Source organism: Mobula hypostoma, chromosome X1, assembly GCF_963921235.1.
Source record: "Mobula hypostoma chromosome X1, sMobHyp1.1, whole genome shotgun sequence".
NCBI classification, from domain to species: Eukaryota; Metazoa; Chordata; class Chondrichthyes; order Myliobatiformes; family Myliobatidae; genus Mobula; species Mobula hypostoma.
Window position 1 is genome coordinate 12,701,444 of NC_086128.1, and position 20,480 is coordinate 12,721,923.

Below are 20,480 nucleotides of genomic sequence, written 5' to 3' on the forward strand. Positions count from 1 at the left end.
AAATTTTCAAATTGGGATAAAGAGTAGGTATTTGAGAATAATCTGAAGTAGCCCAGGTTCAGAGTTTTATTAATCCCTGGTCATTTCAGTTTTTTTTTAGCAATTTAACACAAATTGTTGTGTGTTCTTGCTAAATAATAATAGTTTATAATTGTATCTTGTGTGATATCCTATGTGTTAAGCTGTCAGCTTCCATATCATTAAATAAACCACTGAGCTTGGTGTCAGTTCACTCACTCCACTTGGAAATTTTCACAACAACTAGTCAAATCTTAAGATAGCAGATTCTTCATGCTTTCATCAGTATGGAAGTTAACATCTTATCATTTGGATTTGTTGCTTCAAAATTCTTAAGGTCATATAATCGAAAGCTCACTGTGGAAGGTGGTCTCTGAATTCAATGTGACCAGTGTTGGCATGCTGAACAAGCTGCACTGTCAGCTCTGTTAATGGTACTGATAGTTTGGATAAATAGTGAAAACACAATTGATATGCTTTCTAAGCAAATTTGTTAGAATATGGTTAAATGGTTGAAGGGAAAATATTGTGTGGGTGAAAAGATTGAGAGATATGAGAAAAGGTAGTTGGATATTGCCCAGCTTGGAAAAGTGGTCTCCCTTAGAAGTTTGAACTGGATCCACTTGTGTGCACTTTGATAACTTCAGTTTGTATATAGAACCACAAAACTTCCTGCCAATATGAATTTTGCCAAACAGCAGAAGGTCTGGTTTTTTAAAAATATTAAAAACTAAATTTAAAAAAATTAATTCAGTTGAACATAGTGAAATAAATTTAATATGGAGAATTATGAGCTCATGCATTTTTTTAAGTCCCATTTGCCATTTCAGGGACTTATATAGATGTACACCAATAAGCTCTATTTTTGTGTAGTGTCTGTTTTGCTATATATGGAATATTTATCACCAATAGTTGTGTGTCATTTCCCACAATTATACTGATTGTAATCTATGACAGAGACTTTTTTTAAACAGTGTGAAAACCTGTTATAGCCTTGTCTTAATTATATGTTTTATAGTCTGTATTCAGCATGGTGGCAGGTTTGATAGGAAGTCCTGCCTTCTGTAATGTATAAAGAAGCTTCAAAGCCCATCAGCGTAAAAATAGCAAAGTATCTTTGACTTGAGAGCAAATCACAGGGTATGGATGTTGAGTACGCAAATTAAGCTGATTGGGAATATATATTAATTAGTTTATTCCCAAGTAAGGGAAAATTGTTGCAGCTCTCTATTAGAGTCATATGCATTCAAAAAAAATCTGTAGAGAATATTTAGCTTTGCTTGTACTTAAAGAGCAAGTGTCGTTTACTACCACAAATACAAGAACATGGGTGTCAAATTGTATGTAACTTTTGCCATTATTAATTTTCACAGTCAAATATTAATTGGCTAAATTACATTAATTAGAGTGCAGTTAACTCTTGATTTATCAAATATATCAAAACTTAGCAGATTCTCTTGGATAATTATGGGTGAGGGAAACCACTGGGTAAGCCCATCCATTGAAGTTGTAGCCTCCCATTCCCTCAGTGGAGCATCTGAGTGTCTCTTAAATGATTCCAGGTTTTGCCTTTCATCTTTGTCACTGTGTGCAAGCTTATGCTGGTCCTAAAATTCTTTTGCCTTGTTAAACACTTGTCCTCTTATTTTATTACCACACCTTGAATTAAAGTAAGCCATGTATTTTTATCTATTTCGTGTATACTTCAGCATGTTTATACAGTTCCAAATTAAACTCTGGTCTTTTTATTTCTCCAGTTTTCTTCAAAGCTCAGCCTCTGACATTAGAAACGTCTTGTGGCTGTTCTCTATACATTCTGATGTTTGAATCTCATTCTTCCATATCATAGTGACCAAATGGAATATACTGTACATAAAGAACTTAGAATAGTACAGCACAGTACAGGCCCTTCGGCCCACATTGTTGTGTCGACCCTCAAACGCTGCCTCCCATATAACTCCCCACCTTAAATTCCTCCATATACCTGTCCAGTAGTCTCTTGAACTTCACGAGTGTATCTGCCTCCACCACTGACTCAGACAGTGTATTCCATGCACCAACCACTCTCTGAGTAAAAAACCTTCCTCTAATATCCCCCTTGAACTTCCCACCCCTTACCTTAAAGCCATGTCCCCTTGTATTGAGCAGTGGTGCCCTGGGGAAGAGGCGCTGGCTATCTACTCTATCTATTCCTCTTAATATCTTGTATACCTCTATCATGTCTCCTCTCATCCTCCTTCTCTCCAAAGAGTAAAGCCCTAGCTCCTTTAATCTCTGATCATAATCCATACACTCTAAACCAGGCAGCATCCTGGTAAATCTCCTCTGTACCCTTTCCAATGCTTCCACATACTTCCTATAGTGAGGCGACCAGAATTGGACACAGTACTCCAAGTGTGGCCTAACCAGAGTTTTATAGAGCTGCATCATTACATCACGACTCTTAAACTCTATCCCTCGACTTATGAAAGCTAACACCCCATAAGCTTTCTTAACTACCCTATCTACCTAGGAGGCAACTTTCAGGGATCTGTGGATATGTACCCCCAGATCCCTCTGCTCCTCCACACTACCAAGTATCCTGCCATTTACTTTGTACTCTGCCTTGGACTTTGTCCTTCTAATGTGTACCACCTCACACTTCTGCCACTTCTCAGCCCACTTCTGCGTCCTATCAATGTCTCTCTGCAATCTTCAACAATTCTCTACACTATCTACAACACCACCAACCTTTGTGTCGTCTGCAAACTTGCCAACCCACCCTTCTACCCCCACATCCAGGTCGTTAATAAAAATCATGAAAAGTAGAGGTCCCAGAACAGATCCTTGTGGGACACCACTAGTCACAATCCTCCAATCTGAATGTACTCCCTCCACCACCACCCTCTGCCTTCTGCAGGCAAGCCAATTCTGAATCCACCTGGCCAAACTTCCCTGGATCCCATGCCTTCTGACTTTCTGAATAAGCCCACAGTGTGGAATCTTGTCAAATGCCTTACTAAAATCCATATAGATCACATCCACTGCACTACCCTCATCTATATGCCTGGTCACCTCCTTAAAGAACTCTATCAGGCTTGTTAGACACGATCTGCCCTTCACAAAGCCATGCTGACTGTCCCTGATCAGACCATGATTCTCTAAATGCCCAGAGATCCTATCTCTAAGAATCTTTTCCAACAGCTTTCCCACCACAGACGTAAGGCTCACTGGTCTATAATTACCTGGACTATCCCTACTACCTTTTTTGAACAAGGGGACAACATTCGCCTCCCTCCAATCCTCCGGTACCATTCCCATGGGCAACGAGGACATAAAGATCCTAGCCAGAGGCTCAGCAATCTCTTCCCTCGCCTCGTGGAGCAGCCTGGGGAATATTCCATCAGGTCCCGGGGATTTATCTGTCCTAATGTATTTTAACAACTCCAACACTTCCTCTTCCTTAATATCAACATGCTCCAGAACATCAACCTCACTCATATTGTCCTCACCATCACCAAGTTCCCTCTCATTGGTGAATACTGAAGAGAAGTATTTATTGAAGACCTCGCTCACTTCCACAACCTCCAGGCACACCTTCCCACCTTTATTTCTAATCAGTCCTACCTTTACTCCTGTCATTCTTTTGTTATTCACATTATTGAAGAATGCCTTAGGGTTTTCCTTTACCCTACTCGCCAAGGCCTTCTCATGCCTCCTTCTTGCTCTTCTCAACCCCTTCTTAAGCTCCTTTCTTGCTGCCCTATATTCCTCAATAGACCCATCTGATCCTTGCTTCCTAAACCTCATGTATGCTACCTTCTTCCACCTGACTAGATTTTCCACCTCACTTGTCACCCATGGTTCCTTCATCCTCCCATTCTTTATCTTCCTCACCGGGACAAATTTATCCCTAACATCCTGCAAGAGATCTCTAAACATCGACCACATGTCCATAGTACATTTCCCTGCAAAAACATCATCCCAATTCACACCCGCAAGTTCTAGCCTTATAGCCTCATAATTTGCCCTTCCCCAATTAAAAATTTTCCTGTCCTCTTTGATTCTATCCTTTTCCATGATAATGCTAAAGGCCAGGGAGCGGTGGTCACTGTCCCCCAGATGCTCACCCACTGAGAGATCTGTGACCTGACCTGGTTCATTACCTAATACTAGATCTAGTATGGCATTCCCCCTGTATTTAATGATCTAGCAAGCTCACTGCTCCTAAGCATTAGTTATGAAATTCAATAGTATATGGAGAGTACTACATAAAAGTGCATATTCTGTGCTTTGTGTTTCAGGGCATCGGACCTTGTATGTTGGAGTACGTATGCCTTTGGGTCGACAGAGTCACCGACACCACAGGACCCATGGATCAAAGCACAAGAAGCGAGATAGAGTGAAAGGTGCCATCCAGGAAGAAGGAAAGGGCAATCTCCCTTACGGTGAGGCACATTCAATCTCTCAATTACAATAACTGATTTTTTTTTTGCATGGAGTCCCTACTTAATTTCAATTCTAATGTAGCTAATGCACAAAAATATGTAAAGTTGGAGAACAATGTTCATCGTACATGGGGAGGGAGTATTTCATGTGCAGGTTGGATTTGTGGATGTCACACTAGAATACATCATGTTTCCATCTACTTTATAAATTTAAATATTGACTTGTGCAATTTTAATATTTTGACCTGGTTAGCTCCTATCAAGGTTGTAGTCTGTTTAATGTCTGTTTCTCATAGTTTGTGTATGTATGCACTATTTTGATTTATGCTTGTTTGCAACACAGTTACTGACCTTCAAGTTCCATTCTTCTACAGAATGGGTTGAACTCCTAACCTTTGAAGCAAGGTAATTTGTTAGTGCAAAGCATTGGCTAACACAATATAGTGCAGCAATCTCTTTTTGCTCTGGATTATAGAGTAGGTCTTTCTTAGTCCATTAATTGAAATGTACAGTTTTGGCTGCATCACAGCAAATTCGCACACTCACAGGTCATTGTGTTGGTTCCATCATTTGAATATCACCCTTGTTTCATGGAAACGAATTTGAAGGTTTGTAGGGTACAGTAGCCACATGGGTCTTGATGGATGGGTATCTTTGGGGGGCTGTTCTATTGATCCAGAGACATCAATTTGAACTCTCCCATGATGACTATATTTGGAGGTTCAATTCTGGGCCTATCACTGCAAACCCAGACCCAAGACTATCAAACTTTCATTCCGTGAGATGAGGGAAAAGGGGTTGGTTGATGTATGTATTTCACATTCTGAAAAGTAGTGAGAAACTGTTCCCATTGGATTGAAAGGTATAGTAGTAAGTAAACCAAGACTCCTGTGAGAGATTGAAGGTGATTGGCAAAAAAACAAAAGTGACAGCAGTTTTTTTTTAAAAAAGCTTGAAAGCTTGCATAGCAAGTGTGTATGATCTGAGGAGACAAACTGCTGTGGCATCGTGAGAAAAATTTGATGTAACATTCACAAGACAACTGGATAAGTATCTGAAAGGAAAGCCTTTGGAAGGCTATGGGGATAGGGTAGGAGACAGGATAAGCTAGACTGCTCTTGCACAGAGCTGATGTAAACAAATGGCCACCTTTGGTGCTGTAACCAATTTGAGCTTCACTTGCTGTTGTCTGTGTGCATGATGCATTAATGAACTGAGGCTGCTGGTTAGCAGCAGTGCTGTCATTATCTCTTCAAGATGATTTAATGTTTCTGCTACAGCATTTGTGCTTGTTTACACTAAAGTGGACCTAAACTGGAAAAGCTAACCATAAAAGCTTCTCCAATATAAATAAGCCTTGAATTTTTCATTTTCGTATTTGACTCCGTGTAGTAGGGGGCATTGCTTGCTTTGTTTTCATTTGGAAAAATCAAGCATTTTGGATCATTTAAAATTTTCAGAAATGCATTGTATCTTTATTTTAATATTGAATTAATGGTGACATTTATGGAGCAAGAGAATCGTACCTTTCTCCAAGGAGAGGCTGAATGATTTTGATTGACTTTTCTCCTTAAAGTGGAAAGAGGACCATTAGTGTGGCATTTATACACACTTGGAGATGAGATGAGCATTGCTGTCAATACATTAACTTGCCCTGACACTTAAGCAACCAAAGATGGGTGACTGTCATCTGTTGGTTTTGACAATGTTTCCTCTGCATAATTATCTTGTACTTAGAACCCTGGTTTGGATTTGGGGTTGAGGCTTTCTTTGTGGTTAAAAATGTTTCTTGGATGAGGCCCATTATCTTAACAAATTTCTCATAGGAATCTTGTGATAGTTCTTGTATGCTGTTACGAAGAAGAAGGCTGGTTTTTTTTTGGGGTAAGATAGAAATGCACTTCTGTTTTACTGTTAATGTAATATGTAAGAGTCAGGGTTGAGGTTGGTACTCTCCATGTTATATGTTAATGATTTGGATGATGGAATCGATGGCTTTGTGGCAAAGTTTGTGGATGATACAAAGATAGTCGGAAGGACAGGTAGTGTTGAGGAAGCAAGGAGTCTACAGAAAGACTTGGACAGGTTGGGAGATTCTAGACGTAGGGATAGATTAGGAGATGGGCAGAAATGTTGCAGATGCGCTTTGTGTATGTTCATGCACTTTGGTAGAAGGAATAAGGCTTATACAGTTTTCTAAATCGGAAGTGAATTCAGAAATCAGTGATGCAAAGAGACTTGGGAGTCCTCGTGTAGGATTCCTTAAAGGTTAGCTTGCAGGTTGAGTTGGTGGTAAGGAAAGCAAATGCAATGCTAGCATTCATTTCAAGAGAACTAGAATATAAAAGCAAGGATGTAATGCTGAGGCTTTATAAGGTATTGCTCAGACTGTATTTGGAGTACAGTGAGCAGTTTTGTATCCTAAACCTAAGAAAGGATGTGTTGGCATTGGGGAGTCCAGAGGAAGTTTGAGAATGATCCCAGGAATTAGGAATGAAAGGATTAAATGATAAAGGATTTTTTTTAATGGCTCTGGGCCTGTCCTCACTGGTGTTTACAAGAGTGGGGGTGGGGGTGGGAATCTTATTGAAACCTCTCAAATATTGAAAGATCTTGATAGAGTGGTTGTGCAGAGGATGTTTCCATAGTGAGTGAATCTGGTGCAAAGGGTACAGCCTCGGAATTGAGAGGTATCCCTTTAGAACAGATGAGGGATTTCTTTAGCCAGGAAATGGTGACTCTGTGGAATTCGTTACTACAGATAGCTGTAGGTCCAAGTCATTGGGTATATTTAAACTGGAGGTTGATAGGTCTTGATTAGAAAGAGAGTCAAAGGTTAAGGGGAGAAGGCAGAAGAAAGGGGTTGAGGGGGATAATAAATCAGCCATGATGGAATGGCAGAGAAAACTTCGGGTCAACTGGCTTAATTCTGCACCTATATCTTATGGACTTAATTCTTCAGGCTCAGTTCAATCTGCTACAATATTTTTGTCAATTTCTAGGTTTTTAAATCCTTGGAAGCTCTAGTAATGTTACTGACTGAACATATTCTAGTATGTCTGCATACAAATGTGATTGTTCAATCATCTCTGCATTTTGAAAGCCAAATTTTAAAAGCAAAACATTTTGACATTATGAAATGCTATATGTTGTCAATAGTTATGCTTCATAAACTACTTTATTTTTAAAAGTGAGTCCTTTGAGGTTTCTATTTTCCCTTCATTATAAAACAAAAATATTGACAAGTCGAAGTTGAAGGCAGTGTTTGAGCTGCTGTTTGAGTGTCCACCTGAAGACTACCATGGTCTTCTCTGGATCTGATGTTCCAGGTAAGCTTGTTTGCTTTCTTTGGGAAAAGGAGAAGGGGATCCTGACTGCCTTGTTGTTTTCTCTTGATATTTGCCTATCTTTGCAATTTCCAATCATCTATCAGAAATGGGCTGTCCACTCCTGTGGCTGTCTCCATATGTGCATTTAAGATCATCTGATTGAGGCTCACTAACTGAAGTAGAGATACCTTTTGAAAAGGTTGCTTTAGAAGCTCCTATTTGAGTATAAGAAATGGGATGTTAGCAGCTGTACAAATCATTGGTCAGGCCACTTTTGGAGTGTGGTGTACAGTTCTAATTGCCATATTACAGGAAGGATGTGGTCGCAATATTGCGCACAAGAAATTCACCAGGATTTTGTCTGGAATGGAGGGCTTTAGTTACAAGGAGAAATTTGTTTAAATTGGGTTTATTCTCACTGGAATGTAAGGGGCTAATAGGTAACCTTTTATTGAGGTTAGTATAATTGAGGAATGTGGGTTGGATAGAAGGTCTTTTTCGGTGAGAAAGGCCGAAAATAGAGGGCATGGGTTTAGGTGAGACCTATCTGAGGTGCAAACTTTTTCTATGCAGAGAATGGTGGAAATATGGAATGAGCTGCCAGAGGAAATGTTGGAGGTGGGTACAACTGCAATTTTTTTTTAAAAAAACAGCATTTGGGCAGGTACACAGATAGGAAAGGAACAGAAGGATAAAGGCCTAATGTGAGCAAATGGAATTAGTACAGATAGGTTTGAATGAGTTGAGCCCAAGGACCAACTTCGGAGCTGTGTAGCTCTGACTCTTGACTCCCAGCCATGTTGAGAAATCGTGCAGGTAGGTTGATTGCTGTAATTTTATATTTCCCTGTGCCCCTCAAGAAACTGCCACAGCTCAGTATTTCCACAACTTGTATTACAGTACAATTTTTTTTTTTGCAAGATTAAATGCAAGACTATTTAAGACATCAAAAGTTTTAAAAATGTAGATGCTGGAAATCTTAAAAAAGAAAATGTTGCAAATACTAAGCAGGTCATTCTGCACTTGTAGGAGGCAAACCTTGTTGGAGAGTGATATGCATTTAGCATTTGAAACAGAAGCCATATCATTTATTCAAAGTAAGGTTGTATAGATGGTTGAAAAGAAATTAATAAGTGTTTTGCCTCATTTCAGTTAATTATCCAACTTTTCTCACCAATGGAATTTCAGTTAATACTGATTTCGCAATCACACTGTCAAGTAAGCAAATTGTTACAATATCCCTAAGGAATGTCTGATGGAAGAGGACATTACCTCCCCACTGGTCCTAATCCAGAGAATTGGAGTAAAAAAATAAAATCAGTCCACAATATCAGTGCTTAAGAGGTGTGTTCATGCTCCAATTTAAACTATTGCTGTTAGCTCATTACTTGGACAACATTCCTGGTTGGGTGCTGAGGGATTGTGCAGCCCAGCTAACAGAGGTCTTAATGGACATCTTGAACATCTCTCTGTCACTGTCCACTGTCTCTGCAGGCTTCAAGGTAGCTAGCTATCATCATTCCAGTGTCCAAGACTGCGACAGTAACTGCCCTAAATAATTACCGCCCAATGGTACTGACTTCAACAATCATGAAGTGCATTGAACAGCATGTAATGGATTGTGTCAAATCCCATCTTCCAGCTATATTGAACCCTTTCAAGCTCACCTATCACTCAAATAGGTCCACTGATAATGCCATTTCCCCAGCCCTCCACTCCATCCTGTCCCACCTAGAAAACAATGCCTCATATTCCAGGATGTTGTTCAGCTCTGTTTTTAACACAATTATCCCTCAGAAGCTGGTGGGTAAACTGTTTTTGTTGGGACTCAACACCCATCTCTGTAACTGGATCTTCGACTTCTTGATGGAAAGATCCCAGTTGGTCTGAGTTGGTAGCAACATCTCAAGCTCCATCAATACTGGTGCTCCCTTTCCAGGGCTGTCTGCTCTGCCCACTACTGCTCATGCTGCTGACTCATGACTGCTCTGCTAGATCTAGCTCAAACCTCATTGAGTTCACTGATGGTACAACAGTGGTTGGCCTCATTGGCAACAATGATGAGTCAGCATACAGAGAGGAGGTAAAGAGGTTGTCAAATGGTGTGAGAACAACAATCTGAGTCTCAATGTGGAGAAGACAAAAGAGATCATTGTGGACTTCAGGAAGGTGTTCCATGGCTCTGCTGTGGAGAAAGTGAAGAGCACAAAGTTCTTAGTGTGCACATATCAGCTGATTTAACCTGGACCCGCCATGCTGGTATGCATGCGAATCATGGACTTTGACAGCAGAACTGCAAAAGAAGGTCCAGGCAGTAGAAATAAGATGCTTCAGAAGGGTCCTTGGCATTTCCTATACAGACCATGTCTCAAACGACGAAGTATGAAGAACCATCACCCAGCACATGAGACACTACTAAGATCTACTGTCCACAGTAAAGAAGAGGAAACAGCTGGAAAGGCCACATAACAAGATCAAGTGGACTCTCAAAGACCATTCTTCAGGGAATGGTGCAGGGGGAAAATGGGGACAGACAGAGGAAGAAATGGACAAACAGCATTGCATATTGTACCAGAGAAAGCTTTGCCACAACCTGGGCTCTCGTCCACAACTGTGAGAGATGGAGGCAACTGGTGCAGCGCCTATCTATACAGCACCCCTACAACCCAGGTGGGTTGTAGGATCTGTAACTGTAGTCACCACACCACCTCATTAGTCAAGAAGGCACAGCAGTGTCCATACTTTCTGAGGAGATTAAGATATGCAAGGCTACCCACCCCCATTCTAACTCCTTTCTACAGGAGCACCATCAAGACTGTCCTGTCTGTCTGCATCATTGTGTGGTACTGAAGACTGCAAGACCTTACAGAGGACAGTAAAAACCGCTAAGTGGAACACCACAGTCCCTCTCGCCCCTATTTGTGACATTTACATGGAGCTTTTGTATATAAAGGGCCCAAAGCATTGTTGAGGATCCCTACCACCCATCGGGGGGTGGTAGAGGAGCATCAGGATTAGGACCACCAGCCTGGGAACAGCTTCTTCCCTCAGGCTGTAAGACCTAATGAATGCCCTGCCACCACCTAGGCCTCATCATTAGGACAGCGAGCAGTTTACTTGTGCTATGCATTTCACATGCATTTTGAATTATTTCTTACTAATTTGTGGTAATATTTTGTTTCATGTGCGTTTGATATGGTTATGTATCGTGGGTGCACCATGGTCCAGAAGAACGTTGTTTCATTTGGTTGTACAGTGCCTTGAAAAGTATTCAGACTCATAACTATTTTCACATTTTACTGTCTCATTTTGTAAATTTAAAATGTATTGACGTAGGATTTTTTTGAATTGATCTACAAAACTGCATCATGTTAAATCAAAAGAAAAATGACAAAACCTGTCAAAAATTTACTAAAAATTGAAAACCAAAATTGTGGACCTGAAAAAGTATTTATCTCCTTTGTAATTGCATTCACACTAACATTCCTCAGGTGTAGTATATGTATTACCTTATCAACTCACCCAATTTGTTGATGCAGAAAATTTGGAGGATCACCTCTCTCTGTAAAATCCATCAGTATGATTCAAACAGAATAGGAGCGTCCCGCTCCCTCCGGATTAACCGGACCTGGTGGCATTGAGATTCATCGTCACCGAGGAGGACGTTAGAAAGACCTTCCTGAAGATAAATCCAAGGAAGGCGACGGGCCCAGATGGCATCCCGGGATGGGTTCTCCGGGCCTGTGCAAGCGAGCTAGCTGGAATGTTTGATGACATCTTCAACTGCTCCTTGCTTCAGTCTAAGATCCCCTTGTGTTTTAAGAAGGCAACAATAATCCCAGTGCCGAAGAAGAGCAAGGTGGCATGCCTGAATGACTATCGACCCGTGGCTCTGACATCAATTGCTATGAAGTGCTTCAAGAGATTGGTTACAGACACATGAACCACAGCCTACCGGTCAACTTCGACACTTTGCAATTTGCCTACTGGAGGAACAGGTCAACGGCAGACGCCATCTCTCTGGCCCTACATTCCTCCTTAGAGCACCTGGAGAATAAAGATGCATATGTAAGGCTCCTTTTCATTGACTATAGCTCTGCCTTTAATACCATCATTCCAAATAAACTGATTCCTAAGCTCCGGAACCTGGGCCTTAGCACTCAGATCTGCAGCTGGATCTTCAACTTCCTCACAGACAGGACCCAGGCTGTAAAAATAGGGGACAAGCTCTTCTCTACAATCACTCTGAACACCGGTGCCCCACAAGGCTGTGTACTCAGCCCCCTGCTGTACTCACTGTACACCCAAGTTTCCATCAAACTCAATATATAAATTTGCTGATGACACCACAATTGTAGGCCGTATCTTGGATAACAATGAGTTTGAGTACAGAGAGGAAATTAAGAACCTGGTGGCATGGTGCGAAGACAATAACCTATCCCTCAACGTCAGCAAGGCGAAGGAATTAGTTGTTGACTTCAGAAGGAGTAGCGGACCGCACGACCCAATTTACATCGGTGGTGCACAAGTGGAACAGGTCAAAAGCTTTAAGTTCCTCGAGGTCAATATCACAAATGACCTGACTTGGTCCAACAAAGCAGAGTTCACTGCCAAGAAGGCCCTCCAGCGCCTTTACTTCCTGAGGAAAGTTAAAGAAATTTGGCCTGTCCCCTAAAACCCTCACTAATTTTTATAGATGCACCATAGAGAGCATTCTTGTAGGGTGCATCACAACCTGGTATGGAAGTTGTCCTGTCCAAGACCAGAAGAAGCTGCAGAAGATCGTGAACACAGCCCAGCACATCACACAAACCAATCTTCCGTCCTTGGACTCACTTTACACCTCACGCTGTCAGAGCAGTGCTGCCAGGATAATCAAGGACACGACCCACCCAGCCAACACAGTTTTCGTCCCTCTTCCCTCTGGGAGAAGGCTCAGGAGCTTGAAGACTCGTATGGCCAGATTTAGGAACAGCTTCTTTCCAACTGTGATGAGACTGCTGAACGGATCCTGACCCGGATCTGGGCCGTACCCTCCAAATATCCGGACCTGCCTCTCGTTTTTATTTTTTGCACTACCTTATTTTCCTTTTTCTATTTTCTATTTATGATTTATAATTTTAAATTTTTAATATAGAACATAGAATAGTACAGCACATTACAGGCCCTTCAGCCCACACTGTTGTGCCGCCCCTCAAACCCTGCCTCCCATATAATCCCCTACCTTAAATTCTTCCATATACCTGTCTAGTAGTCTCTTAAACTTCACGAGTGTATCTGCCTCCACCACTGACTCAGGCAGTGCATTCCACGCACCAACCACTCTCTGAGTAAAAAACCTTCCTCTAATATCCGCCTTGAACTTCCCACCCCTTACCTTAAAGCCATGTCCTCTTGTATTGAGCAGTGGTGCCCTGGGGAAGAGGCGCTGGCTATCTACTCTATCTATTCCTCTTAATATCTTGTATACCTCTATCATGTCTCCTCTCATCCTCCTTCTCTCCAAAGAGTAAAGCCCTAGCTCCCTTAATCTCTGATCATAATGCATACTCTCTAAACCAGGCAGCATCCTGGTAAATCTCCTCTGTACCCTTTCCAATGCTTCCACATCCTTCCTATAGTGAGATGACCAGAATTGGACACAGTACTCCAAGTGTGGCCTAACCAGGGTTTTATAGAGCTGCATCATTACATCGCGACTGTTAAACTCTATTTACTATCGATTTGTACTCCAGGGAATGCAAAGCGCAGAATCAAATATCGTTGTGATGATTGTACGTTCTAGTATCAATTGTTTGGTGACAATAAAGTATAAAGTAAAGTAAAGTAAAAGTAAAGTATGGTAGATTTTCAACCGAGCAAACCAAAATGAAGAGCATTCAAGGCAGGTCAGGGAAATGATAATAGAGAAGCACAAATCTGGGGAAGGGTACAAGACCATCTTAAATGCACTGAACACATCTTGGAGCTCAGTGCAGTCCATTGTGGCGGGGGGGGAGTGGAAAAAATATGAAACCACAGCCACACCTCTAAGCTTAAAATGGCACTTTTAAGAGAGGCTACTGTGGCACCAACAGTCACTCTGAGTGAGCTGAAGAAGTCAGTGGCTTCAACTGGAGATGAAGTTCATGGCTTTGCATAAAAAAGGTATTTATGGAAGAGTGACAAGGAAAAAGCCCTGGCTTTGTTTTTTTTTGAAAAGCACATCCTTGCCTGTAAAGACTTTGAAAAGCATCACTTAGAAGAGTTTGTAAAGACATGGAAAATAGTCTCATGTGACCATAAAACTAAAGTGGAGCTTTTTGGCTTCAACACTAAGCTGTACGTACGTCTGGCGCAAGTCTAATACTGCACATCAGCCAGGTAACACTCCCCCTACTGTAAAGAATGGTGGAGGTGGCATCATGCAATGGGGGTGCTTTTCAGCAGCAGGCATTGGAAATCTGGTCAGGATTGATGGGAAGATAGATGTTGCTAAATACAGAGATCCTGGATAAAAACCTGCTAGCTTCTGCCAGAAATCTTAAACTGGGGAGGACGTCTGTCTTTCAGCACGGCAACAGCACAAAGCACACTGTCAGAGCAACCATATTACAGTTTCAAATGAAGAAAATTGATGTCCTTGAGTGGCCCAGTCAGAGACCTAACCTTAGACCTTACCTGATGAGAGGCATTGATCGTGTGGATAGTCAGAGACCTTTCCCAGGGCTGAAATAGCTAACACAAGGGGGTACAGTTTTAAGGTGCTTAGAAGTAGGTACAGAGGAGATGTTAGGGGTAAGTTTGTTTGTTTGTTTGTTTTTTTTTTACACAGAGTGGTGAGTGTGTGGAATGGGCTGCTGGCAACAGTGGTGAAGGCGGATACAATAGGGTCTTTTAAGAGAGTCTTGGATAGGTACATGGAGCTTAGAAAAATAGAGGGCTAGGGATAACCCTAGGTAATTTCTAAAGTAAATACATGTTCGACACAGCTTTGTGGGCTGAAGGGCCTGTAATGTGCTGAAGGTTTTCTCTGTTTCTATGTTTTAAACCGATCAAACGTCTCTGGCAAGACCTCAAGACTGCTGTCTGCCACCATTCCCCAACTAACCTGACACAAATTGAGCAATTTTTTCATGCATTACAAGTTTCTCTGTTGTTTTGAGAAGGAGCATATGATTCACAAATAAAAACTCTCAGTGAAATTGCTCAAAACCTCTGGTTGTAATACTCATTTTTATGTGAACTAAGTGTTGGGGGCAAAATACTTTTACAAGGCACTGTATATGTACAGTTAAATGACAGTAAACTTGAACTTGAATTAGGTTTGCATCCACCACAACCCAAGCTATTCATTTTGGGGGAACTGGGAAATTTGGCTCCCCTGTGGCCACTTAAAAGCAGAGTTGACCTTATAAAAGGAGGTTTACTCTGCAGAGAGCGGGAATAAAAAATGGCAATGTAAGGTGTTGCAAGAGCACTCTGGTTCTGAGGCAGCCTTTGGAGGGCTTGATCAGGAGGAGGAAGGGGGAAGGAGATCACATTCCTCCCTTTCCACTCTCATTCTTCATTTTCAGAATATGGGAAGAAACTTAAAGCACCTGAGGAAAATTCCATGGCATGGGGAGGGCTACATGCAGACAGTGCCCAAGGTCAAGCTTGAACCTGGGTTGCTGAACTCTAATAGCTGTGTCAATGGGCAGCCCCTTCACTTTTCCACAGTCCCTGCCACCATGCTTAATGCTATCTCTTTTCTTTCTTTTTAAATCTTTTTATTGAATAAGTATACAAAAAGGTAAACCATATAAACATTAATACAATGTTAAAATATAATAAAATTCCAGAAGGTATCAATACCAAAAAAAATACTACAAACAATGTAATTTAAACATAAAAAACCAAGATAACATAATAGTATACTAAATTTTATATATATATCAATGGAAAAAAAAGAAGAAAAAAAACCCCAAAAAAAAACCCACCATGCAACTAACTAAAAGCAAAGCAAAGCAATGGGCTAACTTGAAACCAAACAGAGTTAAACTTAAAATCACGTCCTCAATCCCGACCTCCATTCAAAACAGTGAAAAAAAACAAGAAGGGTATGTATTACATTAAATGAAAGTATCGAATAAAAGGTCCCCAAATCTGTTCAAATTTAAATGAAGAATCATAAAGGTTACTTCTAATTTTCTCCAGATTCAAACATAAAATCGTCTGAGAGAACCAAAAAAAGGTAGTTGGAGCATTAAGCTCTTTCCAATGTTGTAAAATACATCTTTTCGCCATTAAAGTAAGAAATGCGATCATTCTACGGGCTGAAGGGGAAAGATTACTAGAAATTTTGGGAAGTCCAAAGATAGCAGTAATAGGGTGAGGAGAGATATCTATATTTAATACCTTAGAAATAATATTAAAAATATCTCTCCAAAAAGTTTCCAAAGTAGGACAAGACCAAAACATATGAGTTAAAGAGGCTATCTGCCCCGAACATCTATCACAAAAAGGATTAATATGCAAGTAAAAACGCGCTAACTTATCTTTGGACATATGTGCTCTATGAACCACTTTAAATTGAATTAGGGAATGTTTAGCACAAATAGAGGAAGTATTAACTAATTGTAAAATCTGCCCCCAATCATCCACAGAAATGGTAAGCCCCAATTCCTGTTCCCAATCTACCCTAATCTTATCAAATGGAGCTTTCCTAAGTTTCATAATAATATTATAAATCATAGCCGATGCACCTTTCTGACATGGATTGAGGTTAATTATCGAATCTAAAATATATGTAGGAGGAAGCATTGGAAAGGGAGAAAGTATAGTACTTAGGAAATTTCTAACTTATAAATATCTAAAAAAAATGTATTCTTGATAAATTATATTTATTAGATAATTGTTCAAAAGACATAAGGGAACCATCTAAAAATAAATCCAAAAACCGTAAAATACCCTTAGTCTTCCAGGTTTGAAAAGCGCGATCCGTAAAAGAGGGAGGAAAAAATATGTTACCTAAAATAGGAATCGCTAACCCGAATTGATTAAGATCAAAAAATTTTCTGAATTGAACCAAATGCGCAAAGCATATTTAACTATCGGGTTAAAGACCTGCTTAAGGCGTTTCGAATCAAAAGGGAGAGAGGAACCTAAAATAGAGCCAAGTGTATAACCCTGAACAGATTGTAGTTCCAATGCTACCCATTTATAGTATATCCTGATCAAGTAACCAAAATTTCATATGTCGAATATTAATAGCCCAATAATAGAATCTAAAGTTAGGTAATGCTAAACCTCCATCTCTCTTAGCTTTCTGTAAATGTATTTTACCCAGTCTCAGATTCTTATTCTGCCAAATAAATGAAGAAATTTTAGAGTCAACTTTATCAAAGAAAGATTTTGGAACAAAAATTGGTAATGCCTGAAACACATATAAAAATTTTGGCAATGCTATCTCCTTGTCATCTAGCCTACGTTGTTCATTACCCACTCATACCACTGATGTAAACTTCAATTCTCTGCATTCTTGTATAAAGAGAAAGTGCTCAACATGTCAGGTAATATCCGTAGAGCAAGAGTTAATGTTCCAAGTTGGTGACCTTTCAAAAGTCTGTAGAATTGATGAAACATGTGTATTTTAAGTTGCAGAGATGGAGAAGGTAGAGAGAATGGACCACAGTTGTTCTAGTAACACATGTCAGTGCTGTTTAAGAGGGTGTTGAATGTGTTTAAATCAGCTGATTTGTTTGGCAGAGGGGAGAAATGAGGACAGAGATGAAGGAAAAACATGCACATTTGCTGCTTTGGCATGCTGAAGCCCTTGGAACTCAACAATTTTGGGTAACTGCAGCCTTTCTTGTTTGCATAAGAACTGGCCATTTCTGAAAGGCCCTGAACCTGAAACAGTAATTGTTTTTTGACCGCAACCTGTTCGGGCAAAACCAGCATCTGTTTTACTTCTGGTGTTAACTCAGTTTTTCTTTCTCCACAGATGCTGCATGATCTGCTGAGTATTTCTGTCATTCTTTTTTTTTCAGATTTCCAGCAACTGCAGTGTTTGCGTCGCTGTTCCAGAACTATTCACAAAGAATTGACAGCACCAATTTAACACCTTACAAAATGAGAATTAGAATTCAATTATATATCCCTTTACTCTCATCTTGTACTGCACATTATGGAATACATGACAGAAATGTGCACCATTTCTAACCTCTAAGGATACCACTTAATGCACCATAATTTTTGACAGGGGAACCTATCCAGAGGAGACCAAGTCTGCTAGTGCATCATCCCCACCATGAAAGAAAGGCCATCATAGAGGCAGATGAGATTCATGGCCACGGTGAGTGGCAGTGCTGGAAGAAACATTGTGTAGGATTTCTACACACTCTTGCAGTCTTTCTTCTATGTTGCCTTGCACTTTGCATTACCAGACTGGCAGCTGCTACGAACAGCCCCTTCACTCTCCATTCTTTGTTTTAAAAAAAAGACTAACCATGGCCTTCTCTTTCATTGCAGATGCTGAAGATATGTTACCCCATGTGCAACTTCAGGAACAGGAGTTTAGTTTTCCTGAAGATGCATTATCACTCGATCTGACCCATCAGCTAAAAGACTGGCAGAAGATGCATGGTGAATTATTTTTCTTGATTGCAGGAAATAGGATGGAAACCAGCCAGAGGCATCAGCTTGTCTGTGGACAAGATAATGTTTTAGCTCTGTTTCAGAGATCCTGCATATTGACTTTGAAGAGCTATCATACCAAGGAAAACAAATTGGTAGACACCAGGAAAAGATAGACATACTAGGCAGTCAGGCAGCCAATGAGTTTGTGCATAATGGCTCAAAGAATGAAGCATCTGAATCAGAATGTGCGCAGGGCATGGTGACCATTCTGTCCAAAGCTGAGCATGAATTCAACATAGATACCCAACATGTTGGAAACTCTTGGCTTCCACAGAATCTTGCATTGGTCTGAGGAGGTTGGGTAGCTCTCACCTTACTTTTCGTTGTGTCACATCACACTACATACTGTTTGCAAGCAGAGCTGAGCCACAATCTTGCATATTGCAGAGATCCATGGAATGCCATCTGTTGCCCTTTCTGGGCATATCTCGTTAGTGTTCCTGTTGATGCCATGCAGTCAGTTAAGCTGTTGCAGCCTAGAGCCACTTGTGATTATGCACCATAGCCTAGAAATTGGATTTTGCCTTAGCTGGTGTGTTAAATGGTTACTACATTAAAAAGTGCAAATATGGGTAAAATTTTGCCTGCTTTTTCAAAAGGGTGGTTTCTTCCCAGTTAAATATGCATTCTTTTTTCCAATGGATCAGCCTATAGAAACTTGAAAAAACATTGGGATAATTAAGTCTCCATGGCCAGATAAGATATCCCCCCAAGTTGCTATGGGAAGTAAGAGAAGGGATTACTGTACCTTTGGTGATTACCTCTGCATCCTCACTGGCCACAAGAGTAGTGCCAGAAGATTGTAAAGGGTGGCAAAAATTCCTTTGTTCAAGAAAGATAATAGGGATAATCTTGGGAATTGTAGACCAGTGAGTTTTACATCAGTAGTGGGCAAATTATTGGAGAGGATTCTTAGAGACAGGATTCATGAGCATACGGAGAAGCTTAGGGATTAGAGATAGAGATCATGGCTTTGTGAGGGGCAGGTTGTGTTTCACAAGCCTGATTGAATTCCTTGACGCAGCAAGAAAACAAATTGGAGGTAGAGAAGTGGCTGTGGTGTAAATCGATTTTAGTAAGGCATTTGACAAAGTTCCTCATGGTAGATTCATTTAGAAAGTGAAGAGGCATGGGATCCAGGGAAACCTGGCTGTGTGGATTTGGAATTGGCTGCCCACAGAAGACAGAGAGTAGCAGTTGATGGAGCATATTCTGCCTGGAAATCAGTAACCAGTGGTGTTTTACAGGGATCTTTTCTGCAACCCCTGCTCTTTGTGATATTATAATGATTTTGAGGAAGTGGGGGGGGGAGGGGTTGTTAGTAAGTTTGCAGATTGCATGAAGATTGGTGGTGTAGTGTATATTGTAGAAGGTTGTTGGTTACAACAGGACATTGATATGGTGCAGAACTGGACAGAGAAGTGGCAGATGGTGTTCAATCCTGAAAAGTGTGAAGTGATTCACTTTAGAAGGTCAAACATGAAGGCAGAATACAAGGTTAATGACAGGATTCTTAGCGGTGTGGAGGAACGGGGATCTCGGGGTTCTCCTGTCCATAGATTTATCGTAATTGACTTACAAGTTGAAAGGGTGGTTAAGAAGACGTGTGGTGTGTTGTCCTTCATTAGTTGGGGGATTGAGTTTAAGATCTGTGAAGTAAAGTTGCAGCTCTATAAAAGTTTGATTGTACCATGCTTATAAAGGGTGGGGTAAGAGGAAGATGTTAGAGGTTGGTTTTATTTGCACGGTGGTTGGTGCGTGGGATGTACTGCCAGGGTAGGTGGAAGAGTCAAATGCATTGGGGATATTTAAAACACTCAGATAAGAACATGAATAAAAGAAAAATGGAGGCTATGTGGGAGGGAAGGATTAGATTGATCTTGGAGTAGGTTGAAAGGTTGGTACAATATTGTGGGTGAAAGGCCTGTACTGTGCTGTACTCTGTTGTAATATTGAGTGTCCCCAGGAAATTTCTAGGCATGGCTTTCGTTATTCAAGCAGAGACTGCAGCATTTCTGTGCTCTACATGATTATGAAAATTTGC

At 40.7% G+C, this 20,480-nt stretch overlaps 1 protein-coding gene across 7 annotated transcripts in view; it reads left to right on the top strand.

Moving 5' to 3' along the window:
- The window catches only part of LOC134340570 (electroneutral sodium bicarbonate exchanger 1-like), a 196,709-nt gene that overhangs the window by 86,013 nt on the left and 90,216 nt on the right, over nt 1-20,480 (top strand). For all 7 annotated transcript variants that reach the window (XR_010016589.1, XM_063037967.1, XM_063037968.1 and 4 more), the window contains exon 3: nt 4,302-4,445. Coding sequence is in view for 6 of the 7 variants with exons in the window: in XM_063037967.1 (XP_062894037.1) it covers nt 4,302-4,445 (144 nt within the window). In the remaining variant the exon portion in view is untranslated. The remainder of the gene's footprint in view (nt 1-4,301; nt 4,446-20,480) is intronic.